At 51.1% G+C, this 21733-nt stretch overlaps 2 protein-coding genes across 2 annotated transcripts in view; both read right to left on the bottom strand.

The window, feature by feature from the left end:
• COG7 (component of oligomeric golgi complex 7) overlaps positions 1–13711 on the bottom strand; it is a 28272-nt gene extending 14561 nt beyond the window's left edge. Inside the window, exons 1-11 of the mRNA XM_019512796.1 lie at positions 13472–13711; positions 12265–12413; positions 11016–11132; positions 10721–10889; positions 8550–8632; positions 7689–7811; positions 5808–6006; positions 3960–4087; positions 3516–3670; positions 2268–2384; positions 1138–1203 (exon numbers count right to left, since the gene is read on the bottom strand). Coding sequence (XP_019368341.1) covers positions 1138–1203; positions 2268–2384; positions 3516–3670; positions 3960–4087; positions 5808–6006; positions 7689–7811; positions 8550–8632; positions 10721–10889; positions 11016–11132; positions 12265–12413; positions 13472–13637 — 1472 coding nt within the window. The 5' untranslated portion in view covers positions 13638–13711. The remainder of the gene's footprint in view (positions 1–1137; positions 1204–2267; positions 2385–3515; positions 3671–3959; positions 4088–5807; positions 6007–7688; positions 7812–8549; positions 8633–10720; positions 10890–11015; positions 11133–12264; positions 12414–13471) is intronic.
• A 920-nt stretch (positions 13712–14631) lies between these two features.
• GGA2 (golgi associated, gamma adaptin ear containing, ARF binding protein 2) overlaps positions 14632–21733 on the bottom strand; it is a 23457-nt gene continuing 16355 nt past the window's right edge. Inside the window, exons 9-16 of the mRNA XM_019512797.1 lie at positions 20610–20708; positions 19487–19654; positions 19201–19256; positions 18189–18346; positions 17386–17543; positions 16278–16447; positions 15670–15780; positions 14632–15210 (exon numbers count right to left, since the gene is read on the bottom strand). Of these exons, the coding sequence (XP_019368342.1) occupies positions 15100–15210; positions 15670–15780; positions 16278–16447; positions 17386–17543; positions 18189–18346; positions 19201–19256; positions 19487–19654; positions 20610–20708 (1031 nt within the window). The 3' untranslated portion in view covers positions 14632–15099. The remainder of the gene's footprint in view (positions 15211–15669; positions 15781–16277; positions 16448–17385; positions 17544–18188; positions 18347–19200; positions 19257–19486; positions 19655–20609; positions 20709–21733) is intronic.

Below are 21733 nucleotides of genomic sequence, written 5' to 3'. Positions count from 1 at the left end.
TGTGCCCTACCAACAGAATGCCCTTTGGCAGACTATCCTCTCTGGAACACACAGCAGCCTCAGCACTGCTGCACATGGGCACTGCTGCAAGCTTTGGGAGCTGTGATTGTTTTGCACAGCTCTCAGAGCTCTCCAAGGTCACCAAGATGGTCCTGGCTGCCATGGAAGGTGCCTGTAGCAGACAAGTTCACAGGTGCACCAATCCACTGCTCAGAGGAACACCAGAGGCTCCCAAGAGCAACAACTGATGGAAACCTGACTGACCTGCTACCACGGAACAAATGCAAATGCCTCAATCCTATGCAGCAAAGCATCTGCACTGGCCCACTTCTCCTATCCATGGCCCCCTCTCTCTCTCTCTAACAGTCCCTCAGCATTAAGACTAGATGAGACCAGCAGATCTCACCTGTCTTACCTGCTGTTTATCAGAGGCCATTAGATTCCACCCAGATCCCCCAACATCCCCCAAGGACTCCATTAAGTTAAAGGCATTTCAGCCCTGACCTGTGCACAAGGGGCAGAAAGCAAGAGGGGAAAATGAAGGTGCCACTTGTGGCACAGGTGCCAGAAACAACAGGGAGTTGATTAGGAGAGCTATGTCAGGTGGACCATGCTCTGTGCTGCAGAGGGTGGCAGGGCCCTACCAGTCTGAGCGCGGGGGGGGGCACAAATTCCTTCTCACCCCCAAACCAGGCCCCTTTGTCTTAACATGTGGGCAAGACGCAGGCCAGGCAGCCCAAAGAGGATCCTATACTGCCTCAGAGTGTGGTCCATTCCATCCAGTGCCCAGCTGTGGCCAGTCTCTGGTGGCTGGGGGAGGCAGAGGGGAAGCAAAGCTTCTAGCCAATTGTGCACAAGGGGAAAAAATATTCTTCCAGTATCATTGAATAACCTGCAATGTTTCAAGCTAGTGCCTTCTTTTAATTTCAGCCCTACATTTTATCAGCCATTGTTACACATTTGCATCTTGGCAGACATGGTGTCAGCTAACAGACACCATCCACTAAATCAGTCAACCTGCTCGCTGTGATTAGCGAAAGGCTCTCACATTCCCTTGGCCACCTGCCTAAAGAGGGAGCCCCTGGGGGCTGTTTCCTTTAGCCTGGATACACAAGTGGTCATTCCAGCCCTCCTTACCTGTTTGCTAGCTGCTGCTCAAAGTCCCCGCACTGCCGAAGGAGTTCGCCACAAGTTGTTATTATTCTGGGAGACAGAAGAACAAAATATGCCACGTGGTCACGCCTGGGGCAGACAGCACCAAGTCTCCCTCCCTTCACCTGGCTCTGTTATACAAGAGGCTTGAAGGAAAAACTCATCATTGAGGAGAAGCAAGAGCTCTCCTGAGGGGAGACATTGCTCTTTCAGCTTGTCCATTAACTACAGATTCCAAGGACTGGGCTATATGGCATTTCAAATGCAGCAACTATCTAGGGCTGCTACCACAGGTGCAAGGTAGGCATAGCCCAGTGCTTCGCTCTCAAAATCTGAATAAGGTGGGTCACATCGTAACCACAACTGTCTGATATCAAGTAAACCTTACAGCAGATCCTATCAGAGGCCTATAACAGAGAGTGTCCTTCCTTCCTTGAGCCTTAAAGTGGCTGCAATCCAAGAGATAAAGTAGTCGTGCCTCTAACTGCCTTGAGGTTTAGTAAGCTGCCCGTAAATCCATCACTGCTACATTCCCTGGAAGAGACACCCTTAAAAATTAAGAACAAAAATGACTCTAGTTTTGCAACCAGTTTCATCACCCAGGTCACACCCTCGCCTCATCAAGCAGCCTCGCTCTACAGAAGCAGGTGAATTAGAAAGACTACTGCCCACATCTGTGTCATTCTGGCGGGCAGACTGGGTCAAATGAGAGAACGCTAGAGAGGTTTCATTAATATCCTGTCAGGAACAAAAGCATGTGTTAAATTTCACTCCAATTAGACCTAAAGAGGAAGGGGCAAAGAAGAGTCAGCATTAGCAGCAAGGACTGGGGTCAGGTACACCAAGGTGTTCAGGAGTTAGGTGCTTAAGTGCTTTGTGGATCTGAGCCTTGGTTCCAAAATGGGGTAAGAGTAGGGATTTTCCCTCTTCCAAGGAAGGCCTGCCAAACCCAGAGAAAAGGAAGCTAAACACCACAGCCCAGAAGAATCCCATCTTAGGGTAACTTTTTACCCCTTCAGTTTTCACACAAACCTCAGAGTTGACTCAGGGCCAAACGCTAAGTGACAGCTTCAGTGTTTGCTGTCCCAGGAGCCCAACTCTGCCCACCCCCTTACCGGATGGAGTTCTGGAATGCAGTCCAGTCCTCCTGGAAGAGGGAATCTGAAGAGATATCATCCAGTTTGCATTTCTTCCGTACAGACTGCAAAGTGTTGGTGAAGTCAGATGCATACCTATGGGAGAAACAGAGCAAAAAAAAGGCATGGAAAAAGCCCTCAGGCTGTAGAGCAAGACAGTAGCATTTGCTGCAAGCTGCTCTCTTTGTCTCAAACAAGGAGCAAAGAACAAGATGCCCTTCACAGGGGAAGTGCAGAGAAGGCATTCACTGCCCTGCCCCAGCAACTCCCAAACTGTGCTCTGCCAGACTGCAGTAAAGGGTGCCCAGAGGCCTGCAAACTGTGCAGGGCCATGTATACCTCACTTGTGCCTGCAGTCAAAGGCTGAGTGACTGGGGTAAATGAAGGTTGGAGGGCGAATGTGGGTTTGGGTGCTGTTGCTAAAGCTCCCCCACAGGTATACGTGGTGACTAGTGACACAGACAAACCTACACAGGGGCTGAGAGGAGCCCAGCGCACCAGTCACAGTAGCCTGCTCTGCATCCACAACAGGGAACCAACCTGCAGCACTGCCAGCAGGGAATTCCTGCTGTCACAAGCCATAACGACAGCTCTAGAAAAGATGAGCCAAAGCCTCTGAGGCTGCTCCTGTTCCACTGCAGTCATGCACTGAGCAACATCTGTTCTCTCTCCTGCCTCTCCAGAGGGGAAGCAAGGGACAGGGAGCATTTTGTTTGGGAACTGTCTTAATTTAGCCCCCACCCCACTCCTCCTACAGGCTGCTGCAGACAAATTCAGCCCGATTGCAGCTGTACAGCAGTCCCCAATCTGTGATGCATGTACTACCAGTGGTATGCAGACCACCTGTCAGTGGTATGCATTAACAGATTTATTATAATTACTTTAGATGACAAAAGTTTGCTGGTGGTACTTAAGTTTGTATTATTTTAAATGGGTGGTACGCAATCTGTCAGAATTTGGGAACTGCTGGTTAGGAGCATTTTCTGTTGCCACGTATCTCTCATTTTTCACTGGAAACAACACGTTGAGACATCTTTGCTGGCTGAGATAAGTGGCAGAACAGGAGATCATGCAGACAGGGATTATGCAAAGTGCTTTCTCAATCTATATAAAACATGCCTGAGTGCTGACAATACAAGAAACCCCCTCCCCTCCCCATGTTCAGCCACCCACTGAACACTCCCTCACTCTTGGGAGCAGCATGCTAGCAAAACAGAACTGCTTTACTTGGCAAAAAGAGCTCTGAGGGCCTTGAGGAGTCCACACACGCCCAGTCCATCAGTGAGTTTCATGCAGTTGTCGATGGCTGCAGAAGCCAAGCTGAAGATTTTGTTCACTGAGTGGTTCAGCTCCTGGACACAGTCAATTACTTCCCAGTGCTCCTGAACAACAGAAGACACACAAGGTTCATCCCCACCCCTCCTTTTAGGAGTTCCCCTGAAATAACAACATCACACCACATCTTGGCATAGTTCACAGGAATACGCTCCTTAGCTGGTCTAGTAATCATTGATGAAAGCAGGGCATTTCACCAATGGTAACATGCTCCCTTCTGATCACCCTAAGGAGATTAGCAAGGCAGCTATGGACTCAAAACAAATGCATCAACCACCAGCCTGCAGTGACCCGTGACCTTATAATATGCAGAGGAAGGAGAGAACATTACATTACCAGGGGCACTGCACTGATCTGGATGAGGAGGTTTTCTTCTTCCAGGTCTCCATACTGCAGCTGATAGGGCTTATATGGACCATATACCACTTCCACCAGTTCCATCACTTTTACCAAGTTATGTTCTTCTGCAAGGAATCAGAAGCCTAGATTATAAAAAATGAGCATGCTGCTAAAGCAGCTGTTTTGAAGTGGCACGCAGTACACCTTCACAGAGCTGTGTGCAGACACCCAGTGTACCAAGTGCCTTGGGATACACCTTGGAACAATGCCTACAGCTGTAAAGCTGAACTGAGCACTTTTTTAGCAAACGGGTAAGGCCAAGATCTCCTATTCCAGAAGCACTTTGAGGGAATTTTAAGTCATATTCTGGGAAGCCCAAGACCAAACTGAGCCACTGGACTTTTTGCCAGCTGTCACCCATCCCAGCCTCCACTATCCAGTGACAAAATGCAGCATCAGCCCAAACTTGTGTCTGACCCAGCCTAATGGGTCTTGATCCCTACCTCAAATGAATGACACCAACTCATTCCACGTAGGCCCCTGCACAGTCACTACCAGCCAAGACTGAGTGAACCTGAAACCTATATCTCCTTGCCAATCCATCACTCAGCTTCCCTATTCTTGGACCATTTCTGCTCCACTATGTTGTTTTAGAAGCACACTACCTTCTGGCAAGCTGATACGTAAATAAATTATGCTGTTTTTACTCAGCTAACTGTTCAGTGCCTAGTTTCCTATAATCCATGGTCTTACAGACTTTGGCCTCATTTTTCCAAATTCTTTGCTACCTATCCCAGTTAAGTACAACCAGTGGGTTGTAGTGAATGTTAATACTGAATCAGAAGGATAGGCAGAGTACACGGATGAAACAGCCACACTTCCTGGAATGCCAAAGCCATCACAATTAAATGCAATTAGTTAAAAAGCTAGGATTACATAGCTGAAGACAGAGTCAGAAAGCAACCAAAGGCAGGAAACACAGCATTAGAGATGACACATCAGCTGTAAAATATGATGGTCCCAAAAGCTGCCTTTCAGGGGACCCTGCCAAATTAAGATTATCCTACAATAAGCACAGATTAAAACTGTACATGAGCCTAAATTACTACTGCGTGGTCTGGATACTGATGCCCTCATCCTCTCTCCTCCCTCATCTCTCGCAGTTTGCAACCATCGCCCACCAAGTCATTTCTGAAATGAGACCACAAATGCCTCAAGGCAGGGAAAATGCTATCTACCTGTCCTGCAAGGCACCTTGAGCCTTTTAGGCAATAGGCTGATACATATTTCAGAAATAAAGCTTGGCCCAGTGGTTTATTTTGGCTAAAATTTGGCTCTACTAAACCACATGGATCAACAGAAAGGCACCTTCAATTTTTCTGACTTCCAAAGAAAATGTTTTTTAAACAAAACTTCCCTTGCAGCATTTGAGACAGCAAACAACTTCTTGTTTACAGAAGTATGGTATAAGCTCAGGAAACTACCCAAATCTTTGGCTGCTGTGGTCCAAACTAGTCAAGCAGCTTCTTTAACTCAATTTTTCTGTCTGAGGGGAAAGAAATGCTAACACTCATTAAAGAAAAGTGATAAGTATTATTTACTCAAGGCACTGAGGCGATATCAGCTCTCTTTCAGTAAACATAATTGTGATTGTGTCAACATATTTAGAGCAAGTTAAACATGTTTTGGTACAAACACCATGTACCAAGTAAATTCTGTAGAATAAATACAATGGCCTTGCATTTCTGAAGTAGTACTTTCCATGGAGAAAACCCCAGGACTTAACAGAGGATTACACAAATACCGTACGCAGCAAAGCAGAACACTGAAAATAACAATCCTTACGTAGATTAGGCAGCATCGCAACCTCCAGACCTTGTGCAAAGTGCAGGGTGGTGTCATAGAGCTCCAGCAGCTTCGTCAGCTTTGTTTCCTGACCTGCTCGCTCCATTGCAGTGCTGAGGCAGACAGGGATGGAAGGTACCAATGCCCCTAGCGTCTGGATCACCAGCACAGTCACGATTTCGTGGGGGTTCTTGAAAACCTGCGTGAGCAAAAAAAGCTATTAGCAGAGCCTACATCACCTCAAGGAAATACTATTGGCAACAGAAAGCAGCCCACAGGTTCTGTACAGAGCCCTGGTGCCTCAGCCACAGGCCAATGCCTTCCCATGAAGGCTGGCAGAGCAGTCTGGTCAACAAAAACCATGCGAGAGCTCACAGGAGTCCTGCACGGAGTGTGGGAGTCAAATTACCCCAAAGCAGAACCGTGGAGCATGCTTATCTGCAGGCAGCTTAGGCAGGCCAAGAACATTACACTGTGCATACAGACACGCCACTGGATCCTCTCTAGCTAGTGCAATCCCAACTAGTGCTGGTGAGTATATTTGAAGACAGGCCTATGTACAGAGGAGGCTGATGACACTGCATGGGGACAGAGTTGTCATTCACTCAGCACTTTGTCTAAGGCAGCAACAAATCTATAAGGCTGATGAGAGATGGGACCAGTGAAAGACAGGCAAACAGTGGGCAATGGAACAGCAGTGCAGTAGCAAACAGGGTCTCTGCCTTTAAACATAGTTTAAAGAAGCACCTTAGAATGCATATGGCATGAGGAAATGGGACAGAGCATCCCACAGCAAGGGCAGGCAGAGGCTAGTGCTGGGAAGGACTATATTCTAGACTCAGACAGATGTAACCTACTAGGAACCTTTGCCCTTAGACCACAATAAGGCCAGCTCCGTGTTCCCAAGATACAGCCCTCATCTTTACCTGCAGGGGCTCATCTTATGTTCTGTCTGACTGACTAACCAGCTTCTGTCTCTCAGCACTTGTACATCTCACTGTCAGACCTGGGTCTAACCCACAGTGGGAAGGCCTGGACAGGAGGTAGAATGGGAAAGAGAAATGACTTATACCAAAGGATTGTTCAAATGAAGGCTCAGAAAAAAACCCAAGGGTGATACAAGCTTTGGCCCTGATGGCAAGCCCCATCACAAAAGCAAGCTCCAACAAAACATGGCAGTAAATAAGTCAACATCTGAACTATGATTCATGTCTAATTATTATGCAGGGAAAAATACATTATTTCAAGAAAGGGCTGGCTTTCTTTGCAGGAAAGAGTCTCAAGACTTATTACAAGCTACATAATCTGGAGATAAAAATCTCCCTTACCCTTCATGGGTGAGAACTCCTATGGGCTCAGCAAGATCTGGCACAAAGTTTCCAGGTCAATGTGGAGGGAAGCAAACTACCTTTCAGGGGAGGTGTGCAAGGTAAACTGCCGTTCCAGTTTTCTTGTACTGCACAGTGCTGCAGGCTGATGGCAGAAGCCCCCCCACTACTCAGACAGAACCCCACAAGCCAGTCGAGTGATCCTCCAGGGTCTCCTCCAGGCCCAGCAATAATGAAATTCAGGAATTTCAAAGGTTTTGCAACAGTACAAAATGCAGTACTGACTAATTAGATTTCACTTAAGATAGAGATAAAAGAGATAGAGCAGCTCTAACAGCCACAACACAGTGCTGCTGCCCCTGGTTTAGTCAGCGCTCTAGTCCTGTCTGTGAGGGCAGATGCGCTAGAACCTGAAAGAAGCTCCAAGCCTGTCCTCTATCAGAGAGGAACAGACTGGGACAGCCCAAGCTTTATTATCACTAGAAGGCCCATGCTCATCCCTGTCCTGTGCCCTCCTATGCACTGCACTGACATTAGCTAGTAACACCTGTACCTGCATGGCCCACTGGAGTTGCAAGTGCCATGTTCCAAGCAGAGTGTCATACAGCTCAGTCAGCTGCCGATCCAGGCTTAAATCGCTCTGACAAAGATCCTGCCAGACTGCCACCAGCTGCACCTGCAAGGGTAGCAGAAGTCACACATTACAGAACTGGGCCTACGTACCTCGAGTAGACAATTCTAATGCAAGCTGCTTGTCCTCAAAAACAGTGAGTGCCCTTGCTATAGTACTGCACCTTGAAAGGGTCTCAGGCTTCTAAAATGAAGCTAATGGCTTCTTGGCCCATTCACAGGTTTAATTAACATTGGTATTTTGCTCATAAATGAGACTGAAACCAACACCACAGCTGAAGTATTTGGCAGGTCCCTGCCCTGAACCTAATCCCCCCACAAGCCACAGTGATGAGAGGCTTTGAAGGATCAGGTTAAGATCACCCAACTGTCCAGAATTCCACTCTCCAGCCTTGCCTGACAAAAGCTTGCAAAATTCGGCAGCCAGCAAGTTCCAGTAAAGTTTCTACCAGAAACCCCAAGCTAGGAATGGAGGAAAAAAAGCAAACACTTTCTTGGGGCACAGAAAACTTCTGGACAAGTGTCCTTCTCATGCAGAATGCTTGCTGCTTGGGGAAAGCACACAAGGAGTCTTCTGGAAACTTATTCCCAAAGTCCCCCACCCCCGGGGGGAGTAACCAAAGCTGGCAGCACCAGGAGCAGGCTCAAGAGGATGAGACAGGGGACTCCATCCTCAGTTTACCTGGACAAGTGACATGCCTAGAATGGCAGCTCCCCCTACAGGTTACAGCAAGTAACAATGCCATATTTCATTAGCCCCGGTTCAAAGGAGACTCACGCATACCTTGTGACACTTGTAGTAATATGCAAGGAGCTGGGGCATCCGATCGATCTCAGTGAAGACTTTCACAAACACTTTGGCCTGATCTAAACAAAGAAAAAGCACCAAACATCAATTAACAGGTCAGCTTCCAACCTGCATGACACACAAATTAGACAAAAAATCTTCCACCCCAAGAACAGAAGAGCCTGGATCCAGTGGGGTGGGGTAGGGTGGGGAGGGGATTGCATCACAGTATGTGGAGAAAGCGATGAGACCCTCAGAGTACCCCATTCCTTCCAGCTAGGAGCACAGTGGCCCTCTGAATCTATGCTTATAGTGTAGGCAGTGAAGAACACTGATCAATGAGTTTTCAACTTCCCTTAGTAAGGCAGTGACTCCAGCCCCCAGTAACAGTAGGAAACCTTCTAAAGATTTGGTGTCTTTTCCCCATGCACAAGTAGGGTTCTCCAGGCCTTGGCAGGTCTGCAGTTCTGCCTTCACTGACCCCCTGCAATAACACCCAAATTAGCGGCCTCTTCACTTTGACCGGTGACCCAGCTAGAACTTTCTCAAATCTTGCCAATCCAGACTTGCCAGAGCTCCCTGCTCCCTCTGTATATCTGGAGCAGTGACTATGGCTGTCTCTACAGCAAGCAGCTGGGTTCACAAGTGTTTTCAATGACCAGTTTAAAACCTTGTTTCTGTTTTGCTGCTGGATTGCACTAGGGTTGCACTACAGGGTCCAACAAAAACTCCACCTTAGAAAAGCCCGAGAAATGCTAGCAAAGGAAAGGAAAAGTACATTTGCCAGCTGCTCCAGAGGGGACTTGAGCAGGGAAATATGCAAGCAGCTGTATTTACCTCAAAGCCAGTGAAACACCCTGAATAACTGGCCCAAGTAAAAGACACATGTCCAGTGCAGAGGTGCCATCTGCTGGCAGTTTCCTATCACAGCCACCTGGAGATCCTGCTAAGGAGCATTAGCATCAAGCTGGTTGTTTCTAACCTGCTCTTTTTGGGGGGCTTTCACCATAAAAGGGAGAAGACTTTCTGAAACTTTACTGTACCCCTGCCTCTGCCTACAAAAGGCCAGGCACCCTATGAGAGCAACAGGATACAGAAACTAAAGAGGAACAGTGAGGAGCACAACCTGAGGAAAGAGATCAGAGTAAGGAGTGGCAGGGAAAGACAGAAGAGGAGTGAGAAGGGGAAAGAGGAGAGGAGATGGTGGTGGTAGTGGGATGGGAAAAGGTCAAGTGTCTCTGTTAAGAACCTGAGCATACAAAGCTTTCAATACCAACGCTTTCACTTAGACAGCAAGTTCCTTGGGGCATGGACCACCTCTTGGCCTGAGTTTATGTAGCACCCAGCACAACAGCACCTGATACCTACTGGGGCTTTTAGGTCCTACTGGAACAGGAGAAATAGATAACATTTCCCAGGCAAGATGCTGATGGCATGAAGATAGGGGCAGGTAGTCAGTACAGACCAAAAATGCCCTCCCTTTAGAATGCAACTTTACAAGGCAATAGAGAGTCAAGCCATTTCCAAATGAATTTGCCCCTTGGCTACAACATGGATCTGCACTGGATACATTTGGCAGCACTTCAGTTAGGCAACTGCAGAGACCCTAGATACACACCAGCTGCACCTTGCTAACCTGGGCGTTGTTCAGGGGCATAATGGAAAATTGCATAACCCCAACCACCACACTCATTAGTGTCTGCCTGTGACTGCAGGCCACGCTGCAGCCAGTTGCTGAAAGCAGCCAATCTCTCCCTTTGCTCCCAGTGCCCTCAGACATAGCAGGCATGTGAACATCTAACACACCCCAAGCTTCAGGCCACTTGCCCTAAGCTGTTCATCCCTGCTCCAAGCAACAGCCAGGTTTCTGGCAGACAACACCCCTCTCCCCCTCACCCCAGCCAAACACATTAGAGCCAGGGAAGAAAAGCATGTACAGAGAAAAGGATCAAAACAAGGAGCAGGGCAGAAAAGAACAAAGGACAAATTCAGCAGTAGAGAGGGTGATCAGGAAGGACAAGGCTATCCCAATCTGCCAGCTCATCGAAAAGGCTGCTCCACCCCCCACTGCTGTTTAGAGCATCCTAATTTTCCTTAGGAGACAGCTTCCCCTCTGCCTGCATATAAACGATCTATATTAAAAACAAAAGAAGCTGAGCTGCACTGACCTGCAGACTGAGCATTGAATGTGGCGACAATCTGAGGGCTGGCCAGGGCCTCCAGCCGGTTCTTCAGTGCCTCAAGATGCACACATTTCTCTGAGTAGTCCGGTGTGTCCACAAGCATTGCCAAGCTGCTCTGCATGCTGGTTAGCTTGGCAGAGATCACAGACACGTCCTGCCACCAAAGCAAGTTACAGGGCTCATCAGGACAGTAGCAAACAAGTCCCAGGCTTCACTACAACATTCTGGAAGCAACAATGGACAAAGGTCTGGAAATGGTCAGGTTCATGCCAGGACCCACCTGAGTTTTAAAGGTCTCCTCAATATCTGCACTCAGCGTGCTCCACTTGTCTGCTTCCTGGAGTGACTCGGCAGCCAGCTGCATTCTGGATTTCACTCGATCGATCTCCACCAGGACCTGAAACAGAGATGAAGCTGTTGCCCAATGGAATGGGAGGCAAACATGCAAGCTGTTTGATCTGGGAACGGAAGCAGGTCTGCTCTATTGTGCATAGGTTTAAACAGCAGATGAAATAGCAAAACAGTAGTTTCATGAGGAAGCTGGCTAAGGTGGATTCACAAGGCACAATTCAGGGGACTTGCACAAAACAAGAGAATTTCCTTCTCCAAGAGATTAAAATCAATGTCCATGCTGAAAAAGCTTAAGCTAGGTTGGAATTCTTAATTAAATATCTTAAGTATCCATTCTATATGAGAAACACTCCGCAGCACACTATAAATAACGAGAGCAACTGAATTAGACAATCAAGGTTTCTGTGCTTCACAGCTCAGTCACTTGGGAGAACAAGTTCACGACAGCTTCTGTCACAGTTTGTTCTATTTTTTGGTGGCTTACACTCGTCTTAGAGATGAGAAAGGGTCCTGCATTCACCATGCACTTCTTTGGTACTCAGCGCATATAAGAATGGATAAAAAGATGTCACCCTAGTCCCCCATGTTTCCACCTCACAATTCCACCATAGAGTGGTCATCATCTGCCTGAGAAAAGCCTTTCACTGGTCTCCCCATGCCCCATCCAGCTCTAGGAAATCCAACTGCCTTTGTATTGAATAAGCATCACCACTCACTCACAAAGAGACGAAGAACATCTCCACAACAATTTTTGACACTCCTCAAAAAGAACTGAAAACCTGAAGCAGCTGAAAGGAATGGAACTACTGTAGTGCAAAGAAGCTACCAAACCATAAGGGCTTTCACTGTCTGTCCTGCTTGAAAAAGACACAAAGGCTCATCGCACACAGGATCCCACAGCCTCGGGATGTGCTGCAGTGCAACAGGATGGCTTCAGCAATCCAGAAAGCAAATAATCCTATAAGCAGGCTGACTTCTAACACCACGTTCTTTCCCTTTTGTGTTCACAACCCCCTGAGCTCAAGCTCCTGCAGAGCTAGCACAGCCCTCCTGGATTTGCAACACAGACAATCTTCTCATAAAGCTTCCCAGTCTTGAGGTTTGCTCAATACAAGAGACTGGGGCAATCATACCCAGCCAGGGAATCACTGATGATACTAACCAAGGAGACGAGTTACCTGCATTGACTGAGCTGTGTCCTCTTCAAATTTCTTAATATCCTCTTTCACAAGGATCATTTGCTCCTTCAAGAAAGTTGCTTCCTGTTTCAAGGCTTCCATGTCCCGCAGGACTCTCGGCATGTTCTGAAGCGCCTGGTGACTTGTTTCTGCAGGGACAAAAAGCAGTAAAGTAGGATGAGACAAACCCTCACAAATGTGAACAAATTCCTGAGGGCCTGATGCTATAACCAATAAAGCCTCCCAGATCTATAGTGGCAGGGGATGCCAAGCATCAGGGACAATCCTTTTTGAGACCAGTCTGACCTGAAACAGCCAAAGATGCTGCAGGTCAGGAGACACTGAAAGCAGCTTAACAAGCAGATATCCCCACATACACACACGCACTTGGCTCCTCCTAGCACCATCACCTAGATCACAACATCTTCCTACAAGTCTAATTTAAAGCTGTTGGTTGTAGCCGTGTTGGTCTAAGGATGGAGGCAGACAAGGTTCTTTGGGGAGATGCGATACCTGTTATTTCTCCAGCAAACAGCTACATGTTTAGTAAACTGTCTCACAACTTTTGCTTATAAGGCTGAAGCGATCAGAGCTAAACACCCTTTACTGTTGATATGACTGATAACTCTTATCACTACATTTGTTTTGCACTGTGATCAATTGCAGACCAGTGTTTTCATAAGCTTATGCTTTATCACCATATATGATTCAATTTAATTTGATTTAGCACCTTTCCTGCTTGGTGCAGGGGGCCGGACATGATGATTTTCCAAGATCCCTTCCGGCCTTACCACCTATGCGTATTTGTATTTGAGGATGTCACTTTTTGGAGCAGGAATAATGCTTTTATAATGGCTGGCCCTACTTTACTGTCATATTTGTATTCTTGCTTACATTTATATTACAGTTCTACATTCATTGATATGTTTTATTAGACCAACTAGATAGCTGGAAAAATTGTTCTTGGCAAGCTTTTGGGCACGAACTCTCCCTCCACCTGGGAGAAGGAGGGTATTTGCGCCCCAAAGCTTGCCAAGAACGTTTTTCCCAACTATTCAGTTGGTTTAATAAAAGATGTCGCACCTCCCCAGAGAAGCTGGTCCGATGACACCCTAGGCAGAGGGGCAGAGGAAGGACTTTCCCCAGCTCTTTGGCGGGTCTCATTGATACAGTCAAGGCTTCAAGGAGCACGGTGGAGCTCGGTCACCTTCCACTGCGTTGTTGACCTCCTGGATGAAGAGCTGCAGCTTCATCACGAGCGTGGCCGCGTGCGCGTCCACCTTGCCCGGCGCGTCCTGCTGTCCGGCTCGGAAGGCCCCGTTCACCCAGCTCTTCACCTCGAAGTCGTCAGCTAGGAACCTGGAGAAATCCATCCCGGCCGCAGCACGCCCCAGCAGGGGCTCCCTGGAGCCGGCCCCGAGCTCGCCCGACCAACGTTCCCGGCCCGGCCCGCGCTCACAAGGACCTAGCGGCGGCCATGTTAGCTGTTTACACCCCGCGCGAGGGCTGCCGGGAAACGCCCGGCGCCCACCGGCCGCCGTACGGGCCTGTTTTCTCGCTGCGCCCCCTCTCGGCCACCGTACCGCCCGGCCTCTACAGTCAGTGCCTTCTCAGCCACCGTACGGGCCTGTTTCCTTCGCTGTGTGTTCCCCTGTAGGCCACCGCATGGGCATGTTCCCCCGCTGAGCCCCCTTTCGGCCACCGTATCTTGCTTTGTGTTCCCCCCCCCCCCCCGGCCACCGTACCAACCAGCCCTACCAGAGTGGCTTCTTGGCCACTGTACCAGCCGGTGTGGGCCCCTCCCCCCGGCCACCGTACTGGCCATCCCGTTGGTGTGCCGTAGCAGGCGGTATCGCAGGACGAGGGAGGTGTGAAGACCCTCGAAAGCCCTGGGAAGGGGCTTCGCGTGGCCCATGGACCCCCCCCAGCCTGGCCCCAGTAATGTCAGGGATCGCGGGAGTGAGTCACCCGCAGGCCCTGCACCTCCTAGGCTGAGGGCAAAGCAGACCGTGGGGACCTCAGCCCAGCCCCACCCCTGCAGCAGCTGCTGGTGAGATCCCCCAGAGCTACCCCCACTACCGTGAACGAGCCTGGACGCTGGCACAGCGAAATCCACTGGGTTTTGTTTTTAAACAGCTGTAAACTTGACAGGAGCCAACGAGCCCTCGAGGCAGCCCCGGCTTTGCATAGACACGGACCCTGCTTGGCCAGGGGGCCCACCCAGGAGGAGGCTGCCACGGAGGCACCACGAGGGCTGGCAAGGCACGGAGGAGACGAAGGCAGGAGAAGCAGTAGGCTCAGGGCCCAGGAGGCAGCGGGGCAGGCTCCACCTCCAGTCACAGGGGTGCTGTCTGGCACCCAGGCCCCTTGCTGTGAGCCCCAGGCACCAGTGAGAGCAAGGCTGGGATGAGGAGACTGCCGCAGCACTCCAAGCCGGTTGAGGAGGCGCCCTGGCACCATACAGGAGAAGAGAGGAGGTGTCAGTGGCTTCTTCCCAGGGGACTTCAGGAAGCAGCAGCAGAAGAAGTGCTGGTGGGACAGGAGCGCCTGCCTCCTGGGGCAGGGCAGGGGGCTGCTTCCTCCCCCACAGGGGAGTCTGGGCTGTGCTGAGCCTGGCGCCCCCATGCCAGGCCCCGCAGGGAGCCCTGGAGCAAGTGCAAGAAACAGAGTCATGGAGACAGGAGCGAGCCCGAGCGCCTGGGCTGTCCCCAGTACGCAGGTGCCTGCTTGACTGCACACACTGGTCCCCGCAGGCACTCATGACGAGCCCAGGCATCCCCTGGCACAGCTACGGTGAGGCCAGGCAGCAGTGTCTGACCCTGTCATCCCAGCCACTCAGCTCCTGCCCCACAGCTCTGCCTCAGGGAAGCCGGTCACCTCTCCCACCTCGCTGACGGGCCGCCCGCCCTGTGTGAACATGAGCTTGTACCGCAGTCGGATAGGGTCCTGGAAGAGAGAGAGGCTCATACAGCAGTAGGTCCTGAAGTCTGTGCCCCTCTGCCAAGGCTAAGGGGCACTACCTCGACCCCAGCAAGCAGGAGCAGCGAACGTGGTAGGCCACAGGCAATGCAGCACCAGAGAAGCCCTCAGCTCCCCCAGGGGAGCACGGAGAGCTGACCTGGCTGCAGAGATGGTGGATGAACCCGTTCCCCACCCTCCGCCTCCTGAGTATGACACACCACCGTGCAGTCTCCCTCTGGGGCTGGGCCAGCCCAACGAACACACCTGGGGCTGTCCTACATCCTAATGTCACAGCTCTTGTCCCTGACCCAGCAGGGACTATGACTGCATGCACAAGGACTCGGGCTCCCTGAGGCAGCCCAGGCTGCCTAGTTGTCCCTACAGCATTGCCCCCCATGTGCCCAACTGCTCATTGTACCCTTCAAAGGCGGTACTGCCACTTACTTTGTTCGGGTTGGCTAGCAGCAGGACCTGGGAGATCACAGCTGGGGGGAGCAGAGGGTTGAAAGGTGGAAGCTCAGAACCCGAGGCTGGCTGTAACTTGATTCTCATTGCCTGCCAGGAGAGAGGAAACAGGCTTGCTTCAATCATGGCTGGACAGTGCTGGGACCATTCCAAGATTGGTAGCTTGTCACAGGCACACCGGCCTGCTGCCTAGACACCTTCTGCTGGAGTTTTGCACCTGGAGCAATGGGTACATGCTGAGGGGTGCATGTCCCAAGCAGTCTATGCAGGCCTCTGGAAAGCACCTTCACTGTCTTGGTGAAGGAGAGCTACTCTTGTCTGTGGCAGCCCAGAGGGTCCTGCAGCCACATATGAGATCCTGGTACTAGGGCAGACATCTGCACTTTGCATCTGGGGCAGATGCTTGACAAGTGCCTAGGCCCAGTGGCACAGGGGAGCCAAAGCTACAGGGGCTCAGGGGAATGTGAGCAGGTCTAGTTGCTACACCCCTGCCAGCAGCCAAGGCAGCTGCCCCACTACAGACAGCACAGCTTCAACCCAGGGCACTTCTGAACAGCCCAGCTTCACTTTTTGAGCCCACCTCTCACCTTGGGGACCGCAGCCTGGAACACGATGTCCTGAATTGGTTGAGCCGAGGTGCTCAGCAGAGAGAGCACCATCACAAGTACGTTCACCTGGCTGGGAGCGGGGTCTCGGGAGAAGTGGAGCATGGCCTTGAAGCCATTCTGGTCATACACGGTGATGGGGGGGATGTCACCTGCCAGAGAGAGCAACGTGTGAGGCACAGGCCAGGCTGCACTGGCCCCACACAAACAAGAGCTAGCAGTAAACCCTGACCTGCAGGAGGCCCACACACTCCCCTAGCAACAGTGCAGATCAGTGTAAACCACAACCATATCCATCTTTCCCTCTACCCTTTCACTCTGCCCTTGTGGCAGGCAGCAGGGAGCCCAGGCTGTCAGCTCAGTCACCAGCTATGCAAAGTGAGCTCAAGCCCTTCACTTACAAAAGGGCAGTCAGAGCATGTGTAAGTGTGAATCTGTCCTTGTGAAGCTCCATGGAGCACTGCTGGCCTTGGCTTTGCCTCTCCCCTTTACCATGACATGCTGTTGCTGCAAGCGCTCTAGGAAGTGAGATACCACCGCCCTCTTTTACTCCTAGGGAAAGCAGCAGCCCATTGATTTGCTAGTGCCTTGTTCTGACTGGACCCAATGATCTTCCGAGGTCCCTTCCAGCCTTGTAATCTATGAATCAATCTATGAGAGCTGCTCACAGCATGAGAGGAGCTACTGCCAGCTGGGTTTGGAAGCCCGCTGCAAAGTTAATGTACAAGAGGCAGCCTGGCTAGTGAGCAGGGAACCCAAGGCCATTTCAAGGGTGGGTCCCTTGTACTCAGGCTCAAGGGTGAATCTATACCTTCACAGGGGAGAGCAGCTGGGAAGATGCAATGACTCCACCGGGAGATTTCAAACACAAAGGTCACAAGGGGTTGCAGGGGCATCACCAGAACTGTGCCCCCTCATTCCTGGGCTTGGAATCTGTCAGCCAGAGGTGGGCAGGGAGCCAGGGACATGGGTATCACCCTATCAGCTGTCTCTGCCTTTCAGGCTGCTCCATGGCAAAATTGCTACTTGCTGGGGATCAGGGGGTAGGCTGCATTGAGCAGGGCTGGAACACAGAAACCTTTGCTCTTACTTGGTTTAATTGAAGCTAAGGGAACAAAAAGGTTTGCCAGTGAAGAGTCCTGCAAAGCAGCAGCAGGTTTCACGTCACAGGCGAGACTGGAGAACAAAACGTCTGCAGCAGAGCTACATGGAAGATCTGGCAGGGATGATTTCAGGGGTGATAAATTCCTGGAAGGAAAGGCATGCAGAATACTAACCACCCCTCCTGCATGGTGACCCTTCCCCCCAGCGTCCCTCCAGTCTGCTCATGCCCCCCAGCCCTGCAGGGTGCAAAGAATCTGCTAGCAGACCCTTCAAGGGAGTCATTGTCAAGCCTGTGCTGATTCTACAGGACACTGAAGGAACTGCTGCTTCAGCACTCGTCAGCACTCTCTGTGGCAGATCCTGTTACAGTCCCTTCCATCCTTACAATCTCCAGGCGATTAATTTGGCCTGCCAATTGCTAGGTTTCCTCTGACAGCCCTCGAGAATGTTCCAGCAAGGTCTGCAGAAAGCTGTCCAAAGCGCTTTCGAGTTTAAACTGTACATGTGTCCAGCTCAGAAGCAGCTTGTTACTAATCCATCGAGCCACAAAGCTTCCACACTCCTGGAAAACTTTGCAGAGAAAACCCTTGTTTGCAATTAAGCAAACCTAGGGATAAATGTTGCATCAAACTCTGAGTGATGGGGAATGGGTGCAGTGCCAAACCAGGGGCGGTTTGCCTTCACTTGCTTGCCACAGTTAGGGGGTTCTACAAGGTCCCTTGTAGCTCACAGTCTTAACACAGGACTGCCCATCTCCAAACAGACCTGACCTGCGTTCACTTGACTTACAAGGGAAATGGCTTTGTCCCAGGCAGTGAAGACAGCTGCCCAGCTGTGCCACGAGGCATATTCTTCTCTGGAGAGCTGCCCTCCCAGCCATTTCCCAGCCCCGGGCTGTGGTGGGTATCAGCATTCTCAGTTTGATTGTATCCATTGTGCCCAGCCATCTGCAAAATAAGGAGCTTTAGGTTCCTGCAGAGCCGGTACCACAGAGCTAAATACTGCAGCAAAACACAGGGGCACGCACAAATCCTGCCAAGGCTGTGTTTTTAAATGCAACTGAAACAGAGCGATTAGAGGTAATTTGGTGGCAAGTCTCCCTGGAGGAATTCATTGAACAGCTGGCGGCAGGGGCTGGCAGGCTGCAAAGGTGATCATCTCAGTACAAATGAGCCTGGCAGAAGCAGTGCTGTTCTCCAGCTGCAGCTGGGACAGAGATGAGTGCTGGTCCCTTCCCACCTGGCCAGGCAGGATCTCTGTGGGTGCAGACACTTGTAGAGGCACCCCGAGCGTCCCCACCCCCTATGCATCACAAGGCCCTGGAGACAGACAGTGCAGCCGTCTGCCACAGAAACGGAGCTTCTTGAAGGACAGTCAAGTCCCTTTGCTGTCTGCAGTGCTAGGGTCTGGAATGTCTTGAAACACCTCCAACCCTAGCAGGCAGGATCGCAGCTCTGGCAGATCCGGTTTCACCCTGTGGGGATCTGTGGTGCATGGTCCAAACCAGTGCTGTTTCCCACTCCCTCGCCTGCAGGCCAGTATTCTGACATTTAATTCTCTGCCCCGTTTTCCTCTCACCTTGCAGCCAGTGACTGCTGAGACAGGCTGAGTCAAAAGGAGACCCAAAGACTGTCATGCATTGCCCCCCTGTGGGAGATACACAAGCTTGACCAGTGCAACTTCTTTACATTTGTGACCATAGTCATCTTTCACAGACCCCTAGACATAGCCTGTGGACCCCCACGGGTCTGTGGGCCACAGGTTGAAAGCCACTGGGCTAGACAATCCAGGCATCGCTCACCTGTAAGGAGCTGAACTCAGGCGATGGCTTCTGTATCATGAGGGAGTCACTGAGGCCTAGGGAAGCAGCAAAAGCAGAGACCAGTCAGCACAGGTGATGCAGCCCAGGGGTCTAATAGCAAAGTCAGACCATGACTCTATGCTGTGAGGGAAAACGGGCTCCCTGATAACTCAGGGCATCCCCCACACCTGGCTGCATCCACTCTTTCAGGACAGATGTGAAAGAGGAAGCCAGAGCCCATGCTAGATACCAAGACCTCACGGGAGTAGAGGCATTGCGCACAAACCTAGCAACATCAGCTCTTCTTCAAGCAAGCAGGCAGAAGTGGTGCTGCTGTGCCGGGAGGCAGCATCCTCGTCTTCCCATGGCTCCGGGGGGAGCTGGGATGTGGCATCCAGCTCTGAGAAGTCTATGAGTGTGTAGCTCTTCACAGTGCCCTGCGGTGGCTGCACTGCTGCAGGAACAGCAGGAAGGGTTAATGGCTGGCTCAGGGGTGTCAGCCCAAGAACCCCAAGAGGTGAAGGGTCCCAGGGATGTTCATGACAGGCATGTCAAAGGGATTGAAGGTGGCAGAACCCCCCCGACTCCTCTTCTGTCCATAAACAGAACTGACATAATTGGGCATGCAGCCCCTCACCAAGGGTGGGTCAGTGAGACAATAGTGCAAGTCGCCCTCTAGCACGTCTGCCCCGGTCCTGCCCTGCACAAGGTGGGGTAAGCACCAGGCCTGTGCCCCCATGCTGGTTTCCTGACTTACAGGGATCAGGAATAGTTCCCGTTTCTGCTGCTTTTTCTGGAGGACTCCAAGAAGGCAGCACACAGAAATCCCACCATGCTGGAAGGACAAAACCTGAAAGCTCAATGGCTGTTGGCAAACCTCAGTCCTCTGGACAGACTAGCCAAAATCCCTTCTCCCCACAGCTCAGCCTTCACCTCCTCAGCTTTGGAGCTGCCATCCTTTCACTACAGCTCCAGCTGCTGCAGAGCCAGCCAGCACAGCCTTTCTAGGAACATGGGAATTTCTAATCTAAAAAATAATGTTTTTCACATCAGAAAGAAGGAAAAAAGGTGCCAAATCCACTAATTTTCCCCTTGCAGTTTCCTTCTCAGTCAATACACAGAGCTCTAGGATAACCCTGTACGCCTACACCTTTAGCACGGAGGAAGGACGAGGCATAAGAGATAGTCCCTGTGCGTTCAGTGCTCTGCATCCCAACAGCCTCCCTGCCACCGAGTGCACACAGGGCTTGCTGACTGGCGTGGGGGGGGGGGGGTTCATGCTTGTCTGTGATCTTTAGCATGCTCTCCACATTCAGTCTCGGCCCCACGCCCATTAGAGACCCACTCAGATGCTGTAGGGGGAAAGAGTTTTCACTGCAGCTGTCAGCAGACCCTGGAGGATTCTTTACCTGTGGCACTGGCTCTGCTGTCCTGGTCGTGGCCAAGTACAGTCTGCTTGTAGGACCCGAGTGCTTGCGTGAGTTGGTCGTTGGCCTGGAGAATTTCAGCTGTGGACCAGAAGACACAAACCTTACTGCTCCAGCAGGAAGGCCGGCAGGATACCAGCTTCCACACGGATCAGGAGCACGCTGGAGCCCGTGCCTGCAAACCTGCCAGCCACAAGGCAAGGGCCAGCCAGTCACCCCAGCTGCTGTTGCTGTGGCTGAGCAGAGAGGCTGTCATTAGGCAGATCCTGTCTCAGACTGACCTGTGTTTACCCAGCTGAGACGCTGTGATTTTGCACAATACCCAGAGACAGGAAAGCAAACGCAGCTAAAACCCCAGGTCCAAGCCCTCCCCCAGCATTCTCTTCCCAGGTGCCTGAGAGCTTGGAGAGGCAGCACAGAGGTGGGCTGTGCTGGGATACTCCTCTGCATGTGCTCTGCACGAAGGGTGTTTGCACTTGAAAGCTTGCAAAGAATTTTTCCAACTAGTTGAGTTGGTCTAATAAAAGATATCACATCTGCCCAAAGAACCTTGTCTGCCTGTGTCTTTAGACCAATATGGCTACAGCCTATACCCCTGGAAGAGGGGAAGCTTTCAACAGGAGAAGTGCAGCTGCTGCAGGGACGGCCCACGTGAACAACTGTCGAAGTGATACTGTACAGACAAGCTCTGTGGCTGCACAGCAGCATCTAGCACAGGCACCACCAACCTTTTTGGCAGGCTGTCACAAATTACGTCTCACCCCCAACTACCACTGCAATCCTCTTCCCCTGCCTGATGTCAGGAAGGCCAACCGTACCTTGTCATGCATCCACAGATGCATCTCAAGCAGGTCCAAGGAGGTGATCCTCCCCCTCTATGCGGCACTGGTCAGGCCACAGCTGGAGTACTGTGTCCAGTTCTGGGCACTGCACTTCAAGAGGGATGTGGACAACATGGAGAGGGTCCAGAGGAGGCCACTCGCATGATCAGGGGGCAGCAGGGCAGGCCGGACAAGGAGAAGCTACGGGACCTGAACCTGTTCAGCCTCCACAAGAGAAGGCTGAGGGGGGATCTAGTGGCCTGTTACAACCTAGTCGGGGGGGAC

Source organism: Gavialis gangeticus, unplaced genomic scaffold (assembly GCF_001723915.1).
Source record: "Gavialis gangeticus isolate Ggan-Ray unplaced genomic scaffold, GavGan_comp1, whole genome shotgun sequence".
Classification (NCBI taxonomy): domain Eukaryota; kingdom Metazoa; phylum Chordata; order Crocodylia; family Gavialidae; genus Gavialis; species Gavialis gangeticus.
This window is presented reverse-complemented; position numbering and strand designations above follow the sequence as displayed.